This window comes from Epinephelus fuscoguttatus, linkage group LG6 (assembly GCF_011397635.1).
Source record: "Epinephelus fuscoguttatus linkage group LG6, E.fuscoguttatus.final_Chr_v1".
NCBI lineage: Eukaryota > Metazoa > Chordata > Actinopteri > Perciformes > Serranidae > Epinephelus > Epinephelus fuscoguttatus.
The window spans coordinates 12198684-12218653 of NC_064757.1; the positions used below are offsets into that span (position 1 = coordinate 12198684).

Here is a 19970-nt window from a genome sequence, read left to right on the forward strand (position 1 = left end):
CAGAGCTCTCTGAAACCCCTGAACCTCCTCAGGATCCACAGCAGCCTCACTCACCCTGAGAATGAAGCCGGTGTCAGTCCTAACCCAGACAGCAGGAGCAAACTTCACCCACTGTCTCAAGAATAGCCAGTCCCATTAAGCAATTGTGTCTCTTCTGTCCCTCCACAATGGAGCAAACAGGTTAAATCCACCTTGAAATGCACTTAGTAGAACATGTCAACATGTCAGGGTGCGCTCGGTTCTATGCTCTGCCTTAATCCAGCCCATTGAACACTGACAGTTGTCTCTGAGTCAGACATTCACGAGGTCTTTGTCACTTCAGGTCTTGAGCCCTAGCAGCCACGCTGGAGGAGCAGAAGCCTCAGACACACGTTAAAACACACATGCTTGGTATACAGCCCTGCAGCCGGAGTGAAATCCTCAGGAGGAGGAGAAACCGATACATACCTTGTGTAAACATTAGCGAAAAAATGACGCTCGGAACAGAAAAGGCTCAACCTAGGCGAGGATTATCCCTGAGAAATGAATAGGGGCCAATTATGACTGCTCTGTTGTACTGCCAGTATCTGGCTCAAGAGCTGTCAGCCTTAGATGCCTGTAGGGCCTGGATGGGGTGCGGTTGTTGTGGAGGGGCACCTCAGGAGGCTTGATTTAAAAAAAGGGGCCCTTAGACTGGTAAGCCAAAGTGAGTCTCCTGACTGGATTTTGGTGCTTTCTCCTTCATCTGGCCTCCCAAGTTCAAGACAGTTAGCTCAAAGAACTGGCTGAAGCCAGGTACTGAGCCTAATGCTAGGCTCACAAAGACAACCATGGGAACAAGGGTGTTGAGATAAGGTTGTATGCTTTCCTTTCATTTGCGTACAAAATTACATAGTTTGCAGCCACCACTTTCTTCTGTGGGGACTCCCCAGTCTAATCTTGACCCTGGATTGTGACTGAGTCTGCAGTCTGAATACTCCCTATCAGGAATGTCAAGGTTGCTTTGTTTGTTTCAGAGACATATTTGATTTTGCCACAAATGTAGCTCCTAGAAAGATTCAGTCATCGACTCTCCGCCCTTCTTGACTTCTCTTTCAGACGTTAAGAAGAGGTAGAGGAGGTCAGCTCTTGTCAGAGTGCGGTCCTGTTGGTAGCCCAGTAGAGGTGAGGCCCTGTGAAATGAGCTTATCTGACCCCTGATAAGAGCAGGATACCCTCAGGAATGGTCTAAATTCAATACACATGGCTGCTACGGCAGTCTTTATCTGAGGAGAAGTGGGTGTTTGAAAAGGAGATAGATGTATCACTGTGGTTAAGTTTGGCCTATCTCGGACGGTCCAGTCGACCACAGCCTTACGTAGAATACCAGTGCCTGTGGCCAACAGTGAAAAGGATGTGCTGCAATGTCATAGTTTGTGGTTCCAGTCCTCAGATGTAACTAAGAAAGCAATTACGATCAGAAACCTCAACTCCTAAATCATTTAGTCAGGTTTTTGCCACACAGAAAGCTGTCTTATTACCTCTGGAAGCTGCACAGAGATTTATTGAGCTGATGTCTGATGACGGCATACAACAAAGGGGCTGTGTTTGTGTATATAGTCATGCCAAACCACGCCAATTGGGACAATAGAAGCCTGCATGCAAAAGCAACACAGCTCACCCTGATGTTTGGATCTAAACAAGCTGTGTCTGGCACTCAACAGTTGGTCTCGAGTGAATTATGATTATGTTATTGCTCCTCTAACAACTTCGTAATCATTGTCTGTTTGATCAGCAGCGTCAAAATAGTTGACATGTAGAATTATTGCTCAATTAATTCCATAGTAGCTCATTACTGCATTGCTTTGTAGTTGTATACAGTAGAATTACAACACAATAAAAGAGCCTAACAAACTGAGCCAGTGTTTAGCTGCTCAATAAAGACAACCCTAATGATACTGTGATTAGGTTAAGTCAAGCTAGGCTTAATAAGTGACTCATTATGCCTCAGACATGCAATAATATTTTTTAGCAAAAAAATTATTGCTCGATGGGAATGTCAGTTGGTTGCTTGGTCTGTTGACTGGTCCACCAGTTTGGCTCAAACTATTGGATGTATTATTGCCATAAAATGTTTTACAGACATTCATTATCCCCAGAGGATGAACGCCAATCTCAGAACTCATCGGCTTCTATCTGATGACAATAAGCCTCTGAAATAAGCGCCAGTAGGCTGATGCGATGAATAAAATAACTGGTTAAGTCTATCAACTGGATAATGTAGTCGTATATGTTTCCAATAAGTAAGAATTCTTCAAACCTGCTTTATGAAACAGAATTCCCTGCAGTAAGCCTGGCTTATTTGGTAATCTTCCATTATGATCTAAAGACATGATGCAGTGTGTTCAATTACATACTGATTTATGATTGATAGCATTAACATTAAAAGCTCATGTTGCTCAAACCTGGCTGGAGATAATCATCTATTGATGGAGATAATCAGTTAAACAAGCCTCACAAAATATAACGAGCTACCTTATCACACTTCCTGAAGGTGTTTTCAAACACTAGCAGAGCAGAGGAAAGCATCAACACGAAACTGACAACTTAACGTTTCCTCCTGAATGTATCTGCTCTGGGGCTCTGGTGTTATCAGTCTGAGTCACATCACATAAATCAAAGTAGCTCCCAGTGTCACAATGGTTCCAAGCCAAAAACATCTGGCTGGAGATGTGAAGAACTGCCTGGACCTGAGCTGAGTGTATTACTGGCACAGATTGCAATTCCTGCCTATCGTCCTGTCCGTAAACATGCACGTAGTAAGAATACACACACACAGGCTGAGCTGCAGAGATGGTGTTGTTATGTGCTGCAGATGGACTGCATGCAGAGCTCGCCCTCCGGCTGCTGTCGATGCCTCTCTGATTGATTCTGTCTTTCCTGTTTAGCCATTAAAAGCTGTGTGTGGTGGGATGAGCAGCCTGTGAATGAATCACAAACACACACCAACACACACACAGTCTGCATGCAGTGTGTATCTGCTAGCTTCGCTCCTGGAAGTCACAGTTATGCCTGCCAGTGTTTATTTGTTGATCACGGATCTGATGAGAGATGGCTTGTGTGGTATGTTTTTTGTGTGTGTGTGCATGTGTATGTGTGTGTAAGAGATGGTGTGTGTATGGGGGCAGGTGGGAATGTGGATGCGTGGGTGTGTCGGCAACGTGAGCTCTCTTGTGTATGGCCTGTATTTGGATATCCACACATGCTGCATGTTTGAATGGCATGGTGTGGGTATACTGTGAGCCTGCGTTCAGTGCACATGAATGTCCCCTAAAAATAAAGCTGTGGAGAGCTATACCTCTGCTCTGTCTTTCCAAAACAAATTTTCAGATGGTTGTATAACAGGAGTGTCACTGTCACAGCCAAACTATGGTACACACACACACACACACACACACACAGACCAGTGTATATATAACCAGCTCAGTAATTAGCCTTCACAGAGTAACCTTTGGCCTTAATGTCATCCCGTATGACAAATGAAGTAGCAGCAGCGAGAGTGTTCATTACTGAATGTCTCCGCATCTACTGCAAGAGGAGACACGGCATGCGCCTCGACTCACTAATCTGGGTTCTTTTCACCCAATGACATTTTTAAACCATCTTTATCTTTGGCTCTTTGTGCGTGCCGATGGTACAAAAACGGCCTGAGCCTTCAGATGATAATGTGCAAACTGCCGGGCAGTGGCATTGCAGCAATAGCAGAACCTTTTTGATGCTTAACTGATTTAAAGATCTATTTGTTGCCATGTGCTTGCTTTAGATTGATACCATTCTCACGTCTTGGTTTGTGGACGCCAGCATTTAAGGCTCATGTTTGGGATGTTGGTTGTTACCATCTTAAATTGTTGGAGCCAGAAGTGACCATATTTGGATGCTATCTGCTGGCTTGGTCAGCACAGTGCATTTACGGCTATGGTTATCTATGATAATCCTAATGTTCGTGCTAATGCTCATGCTAATGCTCATGCTAATAGCGAAAAACATGCTTAAAATCATAAAAACAAAATGTAGCCTATTACCAGAAAAACTGAACATCTAAACCCTTAGAGTGTCTTCTAGTACAATCAAACCCTGAACAAGACTTTTTACAAATAGATCTCATGAACTGAATCCACTCTGAAATAGTGACAGCTACAGCTACAGCTACTGAAACTGGAGTCACACCATAGTTACCTAACCTACGTTGCTGCCATGATAGTGACTTGTCAATGGATGGCAAGCACTTGTCACTCAAAGCAGCTGCGTCCTTAATTATGCCTTACTTTAAGCCTTAATAACAGTTAGACACCATGCCCACCAAAATGTTGTTTTTCTTAGCTGATAACATCAGGTGCTACTCAGGAAACGCCCAGCAAGGGGTGCTTGAAAGCATTTAGGAGGCGCAGCATTTTTTCAGCTGAGAAGCTTTGATTGCCTCTGGTTGCTATGATATGGAATATTTGTGAAGTAAAAGTGTTTCCGCAACAAAGAATACTCACCATGTCCACCAAAGTGTGAAAACTGCTCCTGAAACAGGTGGGTTATATAACAATTAACCTCTGTACAGTTGTCGTGAATGGGAAAAATAGCTGTAGAGACCAAAACTCCTTTTTTATAATAGGCTGGAAACATCAACATGTTTCTTCTGTAAAGTTGGGCATATTAACATGGGGGTCTATGGGGACTGACTCGCTTATGGAGCCAGCCTCAAGTGGCCAATTGAGTTACTGCAGTTTGGCACATAAGCATTGGCTTCATTTTTCAGCCCCAGAGGTTGTTGCTTGGTCAGGACCCATCGGGGCTGTGGCCTGTTCATATGTCTGTGGAAAAGCCTATGGCTGAACCAAGAAAATATGCCAGTCCTGTCAGCCCAGAGCAAGTCATCTTCAGACAGGAGGAACGGCTCCTGGCTCCACTAGAGACTGATCTGCTGTGCTGGATGAACCACTTGGCCCCTTTTTCCCTGGACAGAGGCCCACAGTGGAAGCTCTCCAGCAATGCTCCTGCTGAGCAGATTTGACTCCCCAAAGAGTCACAGCCTAAAGCCAGAGCGGACCTCAGGAGATCACAGGGATCTCAGGTGAGTCAGAAATATCCATGAAATACTACCAGAGGCACAAATTAATCATTTTATGTGGAAAATGCTCTCATTTCATACTGTAGTCTGAGTATGTTGAAATTAAACACTGTTTTTATGGAGGTGGATTTTTAGAAAGCAGGTTGTATTACTGTTATCTGTATGTCCTTAAAGATTTACATAATTTTGTTACTGCCTGAGATAAAATAGTATGGCACAAAATGCATGCAGTCACAGCCCTACACACACCAAAACAAGCCCGGTCTCACTCCGAAGTTGTTGAAATCTGGCACTTGGGCAGTGACTTGATGAAAAAAGGCGTTCATTAACGTTGGCATGATACGCGACCGGTTGCCATGATAGTTTAACAGCCCTCAGCAGTGTCAGGGGGAAATATGGCAGGACAAGGACGAAAGCTAGGTGGCAAAAGTCCAAGTGGGGTGGGCAGGGGTGGTGGTAGATGGGTCCAACAAACACTGACTTTCACCCGTTTCGCATCCCGTAAGATTCTAAAGCCAAACCCTATTCTTTTTTCCTAAATCCAACTGTGTGTGTTTGTTGTTGAAGGGAAAAAAGTCAATTTGTGGTGTTGTACCAACGTCATGTGTTTATTTTTAAAGAGACTGTATGTAAACATCAGAGATAAAATAGTCAGTATGCATGGCAGCATGGTGGTGGAGTGGTTAGCGCTGTCACCTCACAGCAAGAGGGTTCCTGGTTTGAACCCACGGTTTCTCCACCACATTAAAAGCCTGTTTTATTAGGAATCAAACTTGTGAACAGTGAGGTATTTATTTGTTGTCTTATTTGCCATTTTTTTTGTGCTCTGTACGTTACTGCATATTTTCACTGCTTTTATCCTTAATTGTATTTTTGGCTTTTATTCCTAACATTTGTGCTTTTAATTATTGCCTGCCTGGGGACCACAGATAGAAATAAGCCTTTCTGGCTAATGCTGGCATATTGTCAGAAATGTTACTAATATTCACTGTCCCTGTCAAATAAATAAATGAAGAAAAAAGAGAGACCATGAGAAACAGCTTCATCATTACAGAGGAGTTTCAAAAAGAACTGATAAAGATATTAACTTTGGACATTGGGTGCCTCCTCTTCTTCACTGTTCCAAGGGAGGATGGTTCAGTGGTGCTGATAGTGCCTGTGTTTCCTTCCCGCTACACACTCATTTATTCATGATGTGTTTTGTTCTTTGCCTCAAAGTGACAGGCAGACCAGTCACTCCTCGCCCTCCCTGAGATCTCTCCATTCACACCTGCAAAGATGCCCAAGGAAAATATTAGTAGGGGAGGCCTCGCCTTCACATTGAATGATACCTGCACATTCAACACATACTCCCACATGCAGTATCTTCTCCTCCTCTTCTGATAACTTAATGCGTACTCGTCCACTGACACGTAGAAAACTCAGGGAAACATAAAGTTACATGTATGCATCCATGTTGTTTCCAAACTAAAAGCTCATAAAAACAACAAAGTTGGAAGAATGACTTCCCAAATATGGAAATGGGCCATCAGAGGAACATGTGAATGCAGCAAGAATCAGGCTGAGGAGCAGCATGCGCAACAAAAAACTTGAAAGGCCTTTTTGATGGCAGAGATTTTAACATAGCAGGAAAAGCTCAGGTGTTACTAATAATATTAACTATGGCACTGTTATATTCAAGTTAAAGCTAGGTATAAGATAGCGTAAGTTGTGTGTGACTGTGAGCCAGCATGTATAATATCAGTTCCCTGAAACAGAATCAGCTAAACTGAAATAAGACAACATTCATTTTTATTGATGCAATAGATTAAGGCAACATGAACACATAGGGATCAGGTCCTTCTGATGGAGCAAACATTCTTCTTTTTATGATATTATTTGACAGTGGCCTTATATTAACTGCATAGGTTCATGAGTAAAGTCAATATGTATCCACCTATCATTTAGAAAACGTAATTGAATCTTAAGAGAGACTTCATCATTGTTCCTTAAAGGAAAAGACATATTTAGAGATAACACTTACTCACTTTCTAGCTGAGAGTTAAATGACAAGATATGAAGCAAGAAATATGAAGCAGGAGTCAGGAGGTTAGCTTAGCTTAGCACAAAAACGCTATAAAGCTTACTGAAGCTTACTATAAAGCTTGCTAATTACCACAATATCCCTCTTTTTTTATCTGTACAAAAAGACCCTGGAGTAGAGCATGGTTGGTTGGGACAGTGGCTTTTTAGCAAGTTAGAAAGCAACTAGCCAATATGTCATTATCCCTCTTCACATTCAACCTCAAAGTGGAGATCTTCTGATTGTTCCTACATTTTATTTTTTTAGGCATTTTGCCTTTAATGGACAGGACAGGTAAGTGTGAAAGGGGGAGAGAGAGAAGAGGAGATGACATGCAGCAAAGGGCCACAGGCTGGATTTGAACCCGGGCCGCTGCAGCAACAGCCTTGTACATGGGGCGCCTGCTCTACCACTACGCCACCGACGCCCCAATTATTCCTACATGTTAAAGCTTAAAATCATTATCTATCTATCTATCTATCTATCATTTTCTTCTGCTATACCAGTTTTAGCTATGCATTAGTTAGCTAGTTAGTTAGTTAGTTAATTAGTTAGTTAGGCATTGGTTATACCACATGGTAAACGGACCTGCACTTCCAGTCTTCCGACCACCCAAAGCACTTTAACACTACATTCACCCAGTCACACACATATTAACACAATAGTGGTTGAGGCAAGGTGCCACCTGCTACTTAGCTTATACACACTCCCACACCGATGGAACAGCTATCGGGAGCAGTTTAGGGTTCGGCATCTTGCCTTATGATACTTAAAGAAGTTGCTGATCTTCTGATTAGTGAGTGACCCACTGTACCCTCCGAGCCACAGCCAATCCTTAAGTTGTGCTAGTTGGTGCTAGTGACCCTACCCACTTCCCCAACCATTCTGAGGAGGCCAAAATGCACTCCCTGTAGATTTTACAAAATGTTGCCTTTCACATTTGGGTTGGGATCTAGAAAACTTGATAAACTGTTAGCAGACACCTGTATCTGTTCAGGGATTAAATTATTTTAATTTCTGTCTGAGTAGCCTGTGAGTAATGAAAAGTTATTTCAAGTCAATGCAGAAATGTCCCAACTGACCCCACTCTCCCCTATAAATGACAATTGGACCAACCAAATCTAGCTATATCCCCATTTTTCAGTCTAAATGATAAGCTAAGCTAACTGTCAGGATCATCATATTTAGCATACAAATAAGCGTGGTATAGAATACCACATATACAGTAACATAACATAGCTGTTTTCTAACTTGGGCACTGTCCCTATATATATCATAATTGTATCTTAGTTTACATATCTTATGTTGATTTATTGCCCTGTATGTTAGTCAAGAAAATTCCTCATGCTCGTCAGTCTCCTGGTACAGTAGCTCTCTGTGTCCACACTATGTATTCATTACTTTTTGGTCTGTCTCAGAGGACTGAAATGCACTGTCTAGTGTTCCTCCCTGGAGTTTTGCCCTCCACGGTGTACAGTGCAGTCCTCTGCCTCCTCATGATGAGAGAGGAGCCTGGTGAATGAGCACCAGCAGACTGCATCGTAGCACTCCCGTCTATTTCTATCTCTCTGCGGTCTGGCTGCTGCTCAGGCTGACCCGCAGCCTTTCTAATTTGGTGATGAGCTGTAAAGTGACCTGCCTGCCCCCATGGCCGGGTGGCTGGAGCGAGAGTGGGATTCCAGGGATTTCCTTACCACGCAGTCTCTTGGGTTGGATGGATGATACTGCATACACACCCCAACACTGTCACCCCACCTTCTCCTCCTCCTGCACCTCCTCCTCCTCGGACCCACAGGGAGGCCATGGCTGTAGCTCTCAAGTGCACCCTGGCATTGTCCCGTACACCCTCCCTGCCCCTGGGTAAACTGAGATGCCAGGAATAATTGATGATTATGTAGGCCATGGTATCTGTCCAGGCAGGGCAGTGGACACTTTCTCCCACCTCCTGCTGAGGGGTTACCGTCCTGCCACCTCCATTTGCACTAATTGGTTTAAACTCACTGCTGCTCTATAACTGAGACTCACCCTTTCATGTATGTCATTAGGTGCTTATGTATTTCATCTAGCTCATTAGTAAATTAGATACACTGATAATCCTTCTCTCTAAATCCCAAATATTGTATGTCTTATTGAGTATAATTTGAGCATGGTATGTCTAGGAGGTGACAATGTAATTCAAGCAGGTTCACATACATTAAAACTGTTGTGCTGGCTTCTCCCCAGTAATACACCATGCTATGACTGGGGCGTGTCCCAGATGCCAACATTCGCTTGTCCAAACACTATGTTTAGGTGTATGTGAGGTATTTTCCCTCCTTTCCCTGACGGCTATCCCTAATCTTTTGGGCATTTTTGTCGTTGTTGCTTGGAGGTTTCCAACTCAGTGTGCTCCGCATGCTATGCACCTTCTCCCATTGAGCCACCTGTACTCCTTATTGTTCATTTCAGAGTTCAGGGGGACTGTCTGACTCTAATCCACAGCCACAGAAGAGGTTTAAAACACTCTGGTTTCAGCTAATCTTCCAGCTCAGACCTAGCCGAGCTTGAAACCCGCTTTCTCCATGATAGGAATGGACAAATAAAGGTCTCTCCCAGCACTCCCATGAAAGGGGTCTGTGTGCTCTGTGGATTAGGGCCCTGTGTTTTCTCTGTCTCTCTTTCTCCATTAGACTGAAAAGGATGGGAGAAAAATAAAGACTCCCCTGTTCTTGCAGTATTGTGAGGCTTTGCAAGTTCTATTGCTCAGTTCAGATTTTTTTTTTTTTTTTTTTTTGAGGTAGTGTTTTGAATCACATTATAGAAATAGTAGTAACTTAGATGAGTTAGTAAGACTTAAAGCTCAATTCTTGGCTTCAAAAGAAAAAAGGCATTTTAAGTGACAATCTAACAGTCAACATAATCTGATTTTTAATTATATATCAGATTGCTGCTTTGCTGTTGTTATTATCATAGTATGTTTTTTTGTATTTGAAAGACACCTAATAATTGAAATATCCCCACACATATACTTATTTATGAAAATAATGGACACACACACACACACACACACACACACACACACACAGGCAGACAGTCTGAAGAGAGAGAGAGTGCTGAGTTTTCTGTACAGGCACTTTCATGGGCAGCTCCCCTGCTCTAACTAGGGGTCCTTCAGCTCCCGGCGCATGTTTTGTATCCTCTCGCAGAGCTGCCTGCTTCTCTCTGACAACTGCCAAAACACCGGTGTGTGACTGAATTGATATTATTTGAAGCTTTGTTAAAGCTTCTTTTTCTACTACAGTGACCCTACTTTACCCGGCGATAACGCCTACTATGTAATAACAAGGTATATGTATTGTTTATAGCAGTTGTTGTGGGTAATTGCTAGCTTGTTGCTAACCTTGTAGACAACATGAGACTGACAGTGTTCGTGCCTCTAGATATGAATTGTTGCCTTACCTGTTCAGGTTTCAGCCCAGCATTTTAATTTATGCTATAGCATAATTAGCTCAACTGCGTGTACAACGCAGCCCTGATAACGTCTAGTAGAGTCACATGGAGACACCAGTACTGTCTTATTTACAGACAATTAATAGTAAAGCTGGCAAAAAACGAGCTGTGAATCAATACATGTACAATATCACGTTTATATACAATGCTTGAATTGTAACTAACTCTCTTGTCAACCCTTTAATCATCTTCCATTAGACTATGCTGCTTGTGGATCAAATCAAATACTATGGCTTCCATCATTACTAAAGTCAGTGAGGTAAATGCATGTGCCATTTTCTAATGCATCAAAAACTGCTTCATTTTTTAATGAAGTTTTTTGTGACTGTTCATAGGTAAGCTCATGAAATGTCAAGTTATACTACTTGTTATAACCCAAATTATTTTTTGGAATAAAGGGTTGTGTGGGAAAACTTAGAGCAGATACAAAAATGAAAAGCAAGATGGGGCATATGAATACGTTTTATGTGTTTGCGATTGACCTTCTGTTCTGAACTCACTGCTCATAAAGACAGCTGACACACATGCTGTGATTGTCTGTCTGTCTGTCCAGTGTATTTTTAAGCAGATCCAAGTTTAGATGCAGATTTAAAATGTCTAAAGCGAGGGTCTCAAACTCATTTTAGTTCATTCGCCAGTACAGCCCAATTTGATCCAAAGTGGCCCATACCAGTAAAACCATTGCATAATAACCTTTAAATAACTCCTTTAAAATTTTCCCTTTCCTGTAGTGTAAATAAGTACATTCTAACAATCTGCATACAGCATTCAGTCAGTCCAATACTCACTGTCATTACATGGGCATTATCCATACATTTCCACTCCTGTGTAGTAGTGCTGGCATCACCACACCAAACTAATGTAGTAGCTAACGAGAAAGCAGGTTTATTCCCTGCCTTATAATCCATTTACATATCAAAAGTTTTGGTTGTGCCTCCTCAGCAGTAGATTATTTTGAACTGAAGCTGATAATTGGCATTATTCTGCATAATGTTCAATATCTTTAAATATAACCACAGTAAGTAGGCCTATTCATTGTTATTTCAGAGAGTTGTACTCAGGGTGGAAAAGCCTCTGAAGCACCATTTTACATGAAGTAGGCTACTCAATGTTGCTTCTGTAATGTGGCACCTCTTAGCCTTCACTAGTGTATCAATATTGGGTATGCAGAGTCATTCAGTGGGCCGTATTGGACCCTTTAACAGGCTGGTTCTGGCAAGTGGGCTCTGTGTTTGACACCTGTGTTTAAAACATGTTCTATCATTATATATATATTAATTTGTATTATCTTATTTGAAAAACCAGTTAAATGGATTGAGTGCTTTTTAGTTGGGAAATTGATCATGGAGCTCCTATATCCAGCTCACAGAATCTCCCATGATAATGTGCAAATGCTCAGCTTAGAGTTGTATTCATTATGTGAAGCTTTTCCATTTAAAGGAGCTTTTTAAATTTGGTTGAATAGATCTGGTTGAACTCCGGAAGCTGTTTGCCTTGTACAAATAGTCAGCACTCTGTCAAACTTTTCACCGTCCATTACTTGGTCCTCATACAATCACTCATCACACCCCTGAAGATGACTGACAGTTTTAACACAGGGGATGTGCTGTTTGACAAAGTGTTGTTTTCTGTGTTCTTTGTCCCTGTTGCATCATGTCTTATTGAGATTATGGCACAACAAGCAGTTATTTGTTGTCATATCTTTGCTGTATGGACAGCAAAATCCCTATAGATCCGCAGCCTATCACACCCCTAACGTGTGGAGATGTACGATGACACTTGAGCTGTCGACTCTCTTGTGTCCCTTTATCCTCTTGTGTCCAGGTAAATGACCTCATGGAGGAAATGGATGATAATGCAAACAGATAAGACTCCTGGTACCTGTTGACCACAGTCAGGACCTCCTAAAACGGGACCCTCTGACACAGTGCTCCATCAGTGCCTGCCTCAATGACACCCACAAGGCATTGAGCTCTTATCTGCAATGGCCCCTGCTTAGCATTCACGCCATTCACGCGAACAATGCCACCTCTTCCCACTCATTGGATCTGTGACTGACAGTGGGTGTTGGTGTACTTGTGTCTGACTTCAGCCTCTAGCTGACGCTGGGCTGTTTATCCAGCCCAGATAACCCCACCAAGACACAATAAAGGGTGTGTGTCTTCCTCGCCACTTCCCGTGTTGTTTGTCTAACTGGACTTTTATAATGGACCTCTCTCTCTATTTAGCACGTTAGTTTCCTCTTCAGAAGGATCTGTATTAGTTGGGGGAGGGTTAGGGCAGAAAGGCTGACTAATGGTCATAGAGCCAGCTCACCACCCAGTGACCAGCCAGCGAGGTGGAAGTACCCCCTTGGCGAGACGGTGAAAAGCAGGGAAACAGCAGATAAGCCCATTGCCTGTAATAGGCTAAACATCAGAATGACCGATAGTTGAGGTATGTAGCAGCAGTGGGCGGATTTGAGGTCCTTTTTTTATTTTTTTTAAGCTTGTTTGCAGAGATGTCACAGAAAAGAAACACAGTTGGTTTGAATGGTTATAACATTGGCTGTTCATTGGCAGGCCTATCTAGAATGCAGCTTTTGAGTTATGTGTAATCTACTTTGAGTTTTCATCATGCAGGTCAGATCTCATATTTGATGAGGCTGATATCAGCAGGGGATCTCGGGATCCCATGCCTCCATAATGGCTCCTGTGAAGCTGGGGCATTATAAAGCTTCTATAATAAACCCCTGTGATCAGTATATCCCTCCCTCCCTGCTCTTATTTATGAATGGCAGAATTTGACAAGGGGGCAGCTCAGGTGGGTAGCTGCCGATCACATGATACCAGCACTAAAGAGCCAAGCAAGGAATGTGGACAGGACTCCCTCGCTAACCTCTAGTCAAAAAAAAACTTTGATGCCCCATATCATAACGAATACCCTCCCTGTCCCTCCCTCCTCAAGCCCTCATATGTGCAGTAATGTCGAGGCAGGGGAACGGGTGCTGCAGTCGAGGTGGGGGGGTGCATAGATAGTGGCTGCGTTTGATCTGAAGGTCGCCAGCCCCTTGCTGGTGTTGAGAGATCCTTGGCGGACGAGGCTGGCTCTTATTTAATAACATGAAGGGGAAGCGGACCTTTCTCTCATAATTAGGCCTAATTACCCAGTAGGTGTGGACAGACGGCCCAAGAAGAGACAAACTGCCTTTATCCATGGACTTAGAGTCAGATTACTCCAGAGCTGTCTTATCTGTTACAAGGCCAGCAGGAGCCTCAGTCCTCCTCTCCTGCCTCTTCCCACTGGCTCCCATATCCAGCTCAGGTATATTAATCAGTCAGTCTGATTTATTATGCTCTGCCCGAGACACACAAGTTTAATTAGGCCTAGGTAGTTACTGAGATTTTTCCTGTGGACATGTTTAATAAGACAGTTCACTGGCCTGTTGGGTATTTGTTATCTATCGCTCAGTCACTTTATGAAAGCTTCTTAGTTTCATTTCATTTTGGAGATTGAAATAGAGCAAGTTTCTTGTCCTTGATGATCATATCTACCCCAGCTACTTACTACTGCTACTCCAGCATGGTCTCTTTATATTCACTGAAGATGTTTTTTGATATCAAACATACGAGCTAGACAAGTGATCGGCTTGATTGTTTGCCCGGTCGCCTCTCTCTGTTAGCAAGGAATAATTTAAAGGTCCTTGCGAATAGATTAGAGTGACATCCTGCCACCTTCTTGTTTGTTTACAGTATCTGTCTCCCCCTTCCTGAGCTGCCTGCATGTTTGTATTTGGGTTTGTGGGTGACTCGCTTGCAGCCACCACAACAGACCCATTGTTGTGGGCAATTCAGACACTGAAAATGCTGACGCCTGGAAAACAGAAGGAGCAGTGCACTGAGGAAGTAGTGGCAGGGAAAAGTGGCAGTTATTCACGTCTTTTCGATATTTTTGGTTATATAGTCCCCGAGTTACGCCTGCATCACTGTCCCCAACTGTTGCCTGTGATTGACAGTGAGCTGTGATTGCCATTGGAAAGTCCCACAGCCACTGGTCTTGAGACAATGAAAACATTTTCAGTCCACTGTGTACATGACTCACAGCTAGCTCCATGCGGGTCTGCTGCAAGAGGACAATAAGGGGCACTTAATCCACCTGTTATCAGGATGAGCCTCACCCTGTCACACACTCACACAGGCACTGGACTCTGGCGTAGGAATGCAGTCTTACCCATCCATTCAGGGCTTAACTGATAGACCCTCACAAAAACACTGTTGAAGGTTTTTGCCATTTTTTTCATACCACACAGAAACAAGTTTGTACAGTTGTTGGTCGAAGGGTTTCCGGCTGGTTCAGAGATATGAGTGGTTAAAGTCTCATACATATGCTTAACCATTTCAAATATAAACCTTTTTTTTTTGCATTTTACATAATTAGTTGGATGTTAGTGCCATCTTTTCCATAGTGGATATGGAGAAAATGATCCACTTTGCCCGCATGCAGTGTGTTAAACTATGAGACTATGTCTCTGTGAATCTGTTAGACTGCAGCGTTGTGTCCTTAATTAGGCAGGCTGGTCAGGGGTCTCTGTCTCTCCGCTTCACAGGTTCACATGGACAATTTAACCACTAACCTCCTGAAATGAGTTGCCTCTGAATGCCTCAGGCTCCAGTTTCAGCGTCTACTGATTGCAGGGAGCAAGGGTTATGATAAGTAAAAGTGGAGGGGGGGGGGTTGATGTGTGTGTTGGGGTGGTGGTGGTGGTGAGGTTGTGCTCATTAACTCAGATGACCTAAAAGACATAGTTACATGTACTGTAAATAGTTTTTGGGAAATACACTCACTGGCTTTAATGCTAGAGTTAGATGAGAAGATATCACTCTAATATCTGTGTGTTAAGTATGAAGCTTGAGTCAGGAGACACCATAGCCTGACATAAAGACTGAAAACAGCTCTCTGCTGGCATGAAGCTGTGATGTCCGGGAGTCTCTGCCAGTTGCCTGGCAACATCACAGACCCAAGTTATTGTTTTTACACTTCAGTTTTTGTACAGATTATTTTTGTATCGATAAATGAATTCCAATACCACAGAGCCAGCAGTATTTTGGGAAAAAGTAGTTATTTACATGTAGGCAGGCACATTTTTTTATGCTTCACAGATACCCCCAACCCCCCCCCCCCATTACATTTCTTTATATTTCTATTTGAGTAGCCTATAACGTTACATAAGGCAGGAGGGCAACTGTTGGATGTGTGCTGCAGCTTTTGTCAGTAATATTATTATTAATAATGAATAATATTTCCAAAATAAAATATTGTCCTTTAGGGACAAAATCCTCACCTTTTTATTCCTTTTAGCTCTCTCCAGATAGGTGCGGCTGCAGAAAAAACAGCTCTGGTCGCTGGTAAGGGTGGGACTCACTAGAGGCTCTATGATACAATGTTATCACAATACCACAGTCATGATACATTATTGAAAACCAAAGTATTCCCATAAGGAACAGCCAGCTTGAGTGTGTTCTTGTGCGCTACTTGAGTTCTATTAGTTGTAGTGGTGTGGTTAAGATGAATTTGGTCTTTTTGGAAAAGTCACATTTAGGATTTGTTTTCTTGCGTAGTTGGTGAACATGTAATTGCAGATAACGAGGTAGAAAAAATATTTCAGTGTGGTGAGGGAGGAATTTACTTAGCAGCTTCAGGGGTGGCAGCTTGTAAAACCTGCTTATTTTTATTGGTAGGTTAATTGTCCATCTGTATTTGTGTGGGTGGTTGTTCTCAAAGTCATTGTCTGTATATTGTTTAGCATAAAACTGAGAGGGTGGGGCGTGTCTTCCTGAATTTAAGAAGTCTGTTTTTGGTAAAAATGATCTATTTAAAATTCGCTGAGTATTAGCATGAACAGGTTCTGGATACCTGTAATTCTAAACTTGATAAGGAGTTTAGAGAATGGATGGATAGATTGATATTAGCTATCTGATGCCAGGTACCAAGAATCACTCACGTGTGATTGCACGGCAATTTAACATTGACGCATCATTTCCTTGCAGCATACCTGCGGTCGGTTGGGTTTCCTCAGGAGCCCAGCCTACAGACGACATAAAAGCCTGAGCTGTTACTTCTGCCTCTGGGACAACGGCTGTTGATCACAAGAGGAGTGAGAAGCCTGAATCTCCGTCTGTTTACTGTAATTAAGCTGTCAGGGGCTGTGATTTATGACGTATTGAGTAAGAGAGGTGTTATCAGGTAGACTGGAAGGAGGAAGATGGAGAGAAGGCCACAGGGTTTGTAGCTACTAACAATAGAGAAAATACAGACAGTGCATTAAACACAACTGTCTGCTGTGCGGAAGGGAACGGCTTCCAGGCAAAATGGAGCTACTTTCTGTCAGTCTTTGCTCAGTGTTTGTGCAAAAACAAAAAGAGATGAGTAGGTTTCCGATGGTTTCGGATTTTAGGCCTCCACCTAACTTTCATCTTATCGTACCCCGTGAAAGAGTCAAATGAATCTCATTTTCATGGAACATTTATCATTACTGCTGAAAAGTTGTTTTTTTTTTTTTTAGAAGGAGCTCAAACTGTTTTCCATTTCTTCAGATCACTCTCAGAAGTAACTTATCTCTCAGCTCACTCGTCTTGTTGTCTGTTTCAGTGGGTGTCATGACATGGGTTTGCGGCCTCCTTGCATCTATGCACTGATTGCATGACCCAGGGATGTCTCGTCCCGCTCCGTCCCCAATCTACACCCTGAGGGGGGCTGGCGGGCCCCTCAACACCCTCCACTTTAGCTGCCATGGAGGAAACACTCCTCTCCTATTTTCTGGGTGAGTCATTTATCTCAATATTCATATTTTGACTCATTACCATTTTCCCAAGTACTTAAGATGTTTATGTGTATCTCTTCCTCTTTTTGTTAGAAGATTTTGTTATTTTAGTAGTACATTAAGTCTATCATAAGAGACACATAGGCAGGTTTGTTTTATTGCATGTGATAAGTAATATAGATTTCAAGCCAGCCAGTCAGGATTTACTATTAAAGCACCACACATCCAGTGTTTAAATTTTGATTCAGTATGTGTTAGGTTTGGGCAAGAGAAAATAGTTTCTGGTACTTTCTTTCTATATGTGTAGGTGAGAGCAGAATGATATACTGTATTACTAATATAAATAGCCCCCTTAAAGCATGCTGTTGGATGTTGCAGGTCAGGGAAGGGTGCCATCCATATGTGGAACCTGAACACCAGGAGGGCTGAGAGGATTGTAGAAGGTCATTCTGGTAGCTCGGTCACCTGGGTCAGCACACTGCAGGGGACAGACACCCTCATCAGGTGAGGACAGTTCTCTTTGTCTCTTAACTTTATGATAAGATGTCTTACTTATCCATCTTGTACTGTCTCTTGAAGCATTTGGGCATGTAAAATATTATTTTTACTTTTGGTGTTGTAACTTCATGTATCGCTTTTTTTTTGACTACCTTTAAAGTTTTGAAATATGCAAGTAACTGTTGTTGTATCTGTTTTTGTGTTGCAGTCAGGGACGAGACATGCAGGTCTGTCTGTGGGATCTGAGCGAAGGTCATAGTGAGGTGACGGACTCTGTGTGGACGGGCAGTGTTGGATTCTGTCAGTGCTCCTTGCTGGAGACGAGCCCTGGGACACATTTGCTGGCCTTTGCTGGACAACAGACAGAAGAGGTTAGACAGCAGGAATGGAAACTCTAAATTGTCCATAGGTGTGGATGTGTGTGAATTTGTCTGTACGCTTATTAATTATCTGTGTTATACATTGCTTCTCACCTAGTGCATGCTGGGATGGGCTCTCGCCTCCTGCAACATTAAAAAAGAATAAGTGCAATTGGAAAAAAAAGTTGCAGGGAATGTCGCTTTTTAAACAAAACTTTCACCAAAGCTGTAAGATTTAGTGTGTCCTGAGGACGTTTACTCTTCAGTGTGGAGACTAATGGCTTGTGATACTATAAAAATAGAATGACAATACATAGTCTTGCTTTTTTGTTACATTTTATTAAACAGTTCATATACGTACTTCAGCCAAAATGTTGCAGTTTTAAATTCAGGTTAGAGACTTGATTGTTGAGTCTCATTCTCAGGTCATGATTATAATGACCTAGGGTTGGTAGTCAGACTGAACCACAGACTCAAAGCATCGGTATTTGATGACTGGGGAATGAGACTCAACAATCAACTATCTTTCTATATAATTATATACCACACCTTTAAGGGTTGTTAATCTTTAAGTATTAAAGGAAGTTTTTCAATTTAATTAAAGGGTCCCTGGTTAATTACCAGGGACCCTCCAGTTCAAAGTGTCCACTGTCACACTTTGTCCTTTGTCCTTGGCCTGCTGGATATATTGTGAGCAAGAACCAAAGTGTTCTATAGATCAACCATAACACTTGTTTGACTCCTATTATAACATCTCATTAAACATTATGCAGAGTTTTTACCTACTATACATTATATCGATAGAAAAAGATCTGGTTTTGTTTACTGTTGCTTAGCAACGTGTGATAGTTTCAAGAAATAAGATGGCAAAGGCAAGCTGTAGCATTATTTATTCATTTAATACTGCAATGATTTCCCCAGTAACATAACAGCACAACTGTTGCATAAAAGTAGTGTCAAACCTGGAGTTGTGGCGACTACACCCATGTACTCACTGAGCATGTGCAACATTACACACAATTACATCACATCAGATATTCTAATAGTGAGGGTAACCATACAACCATGAGTACATGGCCACCACGTGGCAGAACAAACTGACAACATGCCACTTACATAAATTAAGTAAGCATCATGTATCCATCAATACAGCAAAGTGTGAGATTAGCAAAGTTCAGCTTTGTTTATAAGCTGTCATTACATTCACAATCCCATGGCCAAGAAATCAATAGCAGCAGGTCCCATTTAGAAAATAACTGCTATGATCAAAGAGCACAATTTATACAATAACAAAACAGTATGACTTACATGTGTCACCAAACTATAGAGGCAATGTAAGCTACATAAGCATCACAGTTCTTAAACAATGAAATAATTTCATTATAATCTAAAGTGTCTGTTGGCTTCTTTTTTTCAAATGAAATAACAGATAAACTGTTCAGTGCCTGTGAGTCTACGTCTGGTTACCAGTGGAAAAGAAGCACTCAACTGTGCAGCTTGTTATATGAAGAGTGCCCGAAGTAAACAGAGCATATTTGAAAACATGGCTTTGGGATAGAAGTCAAGAACCTTGAGTAGTGAGGGATAAGAATGACTGCTGCCGTCAGCAACTCAAAAGCGGGCACCTTGGCAAGGAGTTCAAATTACTGGGAATAACAGCCTGGTCTGGCCCACCCCAGTGGTGGC

At 42.4% G+C, this 19970-nt stretch overlaps 1 protein-coding gene across 4 annotated transcripts in view; it reads left to right on the top strand.

Annotated features, from left to right (window-relative positions):
* The first annotated feature begins 5047 nt into the window (after window positions 1–5047).
* The window catches only part of gnb1l (guanine nucleotide binding protein (G protein), beta polypeptide 1-like), a 33941-nt gene continuing 19018 nt past the window's right edge, over window positions 5048–19970 (top strand). The window contains exons 1-5 of one of the 4 annotated variants that reach the window (XM_049578202.1): window positions 10317–10361; window positions 10827–10887; window positions 17256–17427; window positions 17806–17931; window positions 18134–18296. In XM_049578202.1, coding sequence (XP_049434159.1) covers window positions 17318–17427; window positions 17806–17931; window positions 18134–18296 — 399 coding nt within the window. In that variant the 5' untranslated portion in view covers window positions 10317–10361; window positions 10827–10887; window positions 17256–17317. Of the gene's footprint in view, window positions 5081–10290; window positions 10465–10826; window positions 10888–17255; window positions 17428–17805; window positions 17932–18133; window positions 18297–19970 lie in introns of those variants that run through there. The other 3 variants (XM_049578205.1, XM_049578203.1, XM_049578204.1) reach the window with 3 other exon arrangements.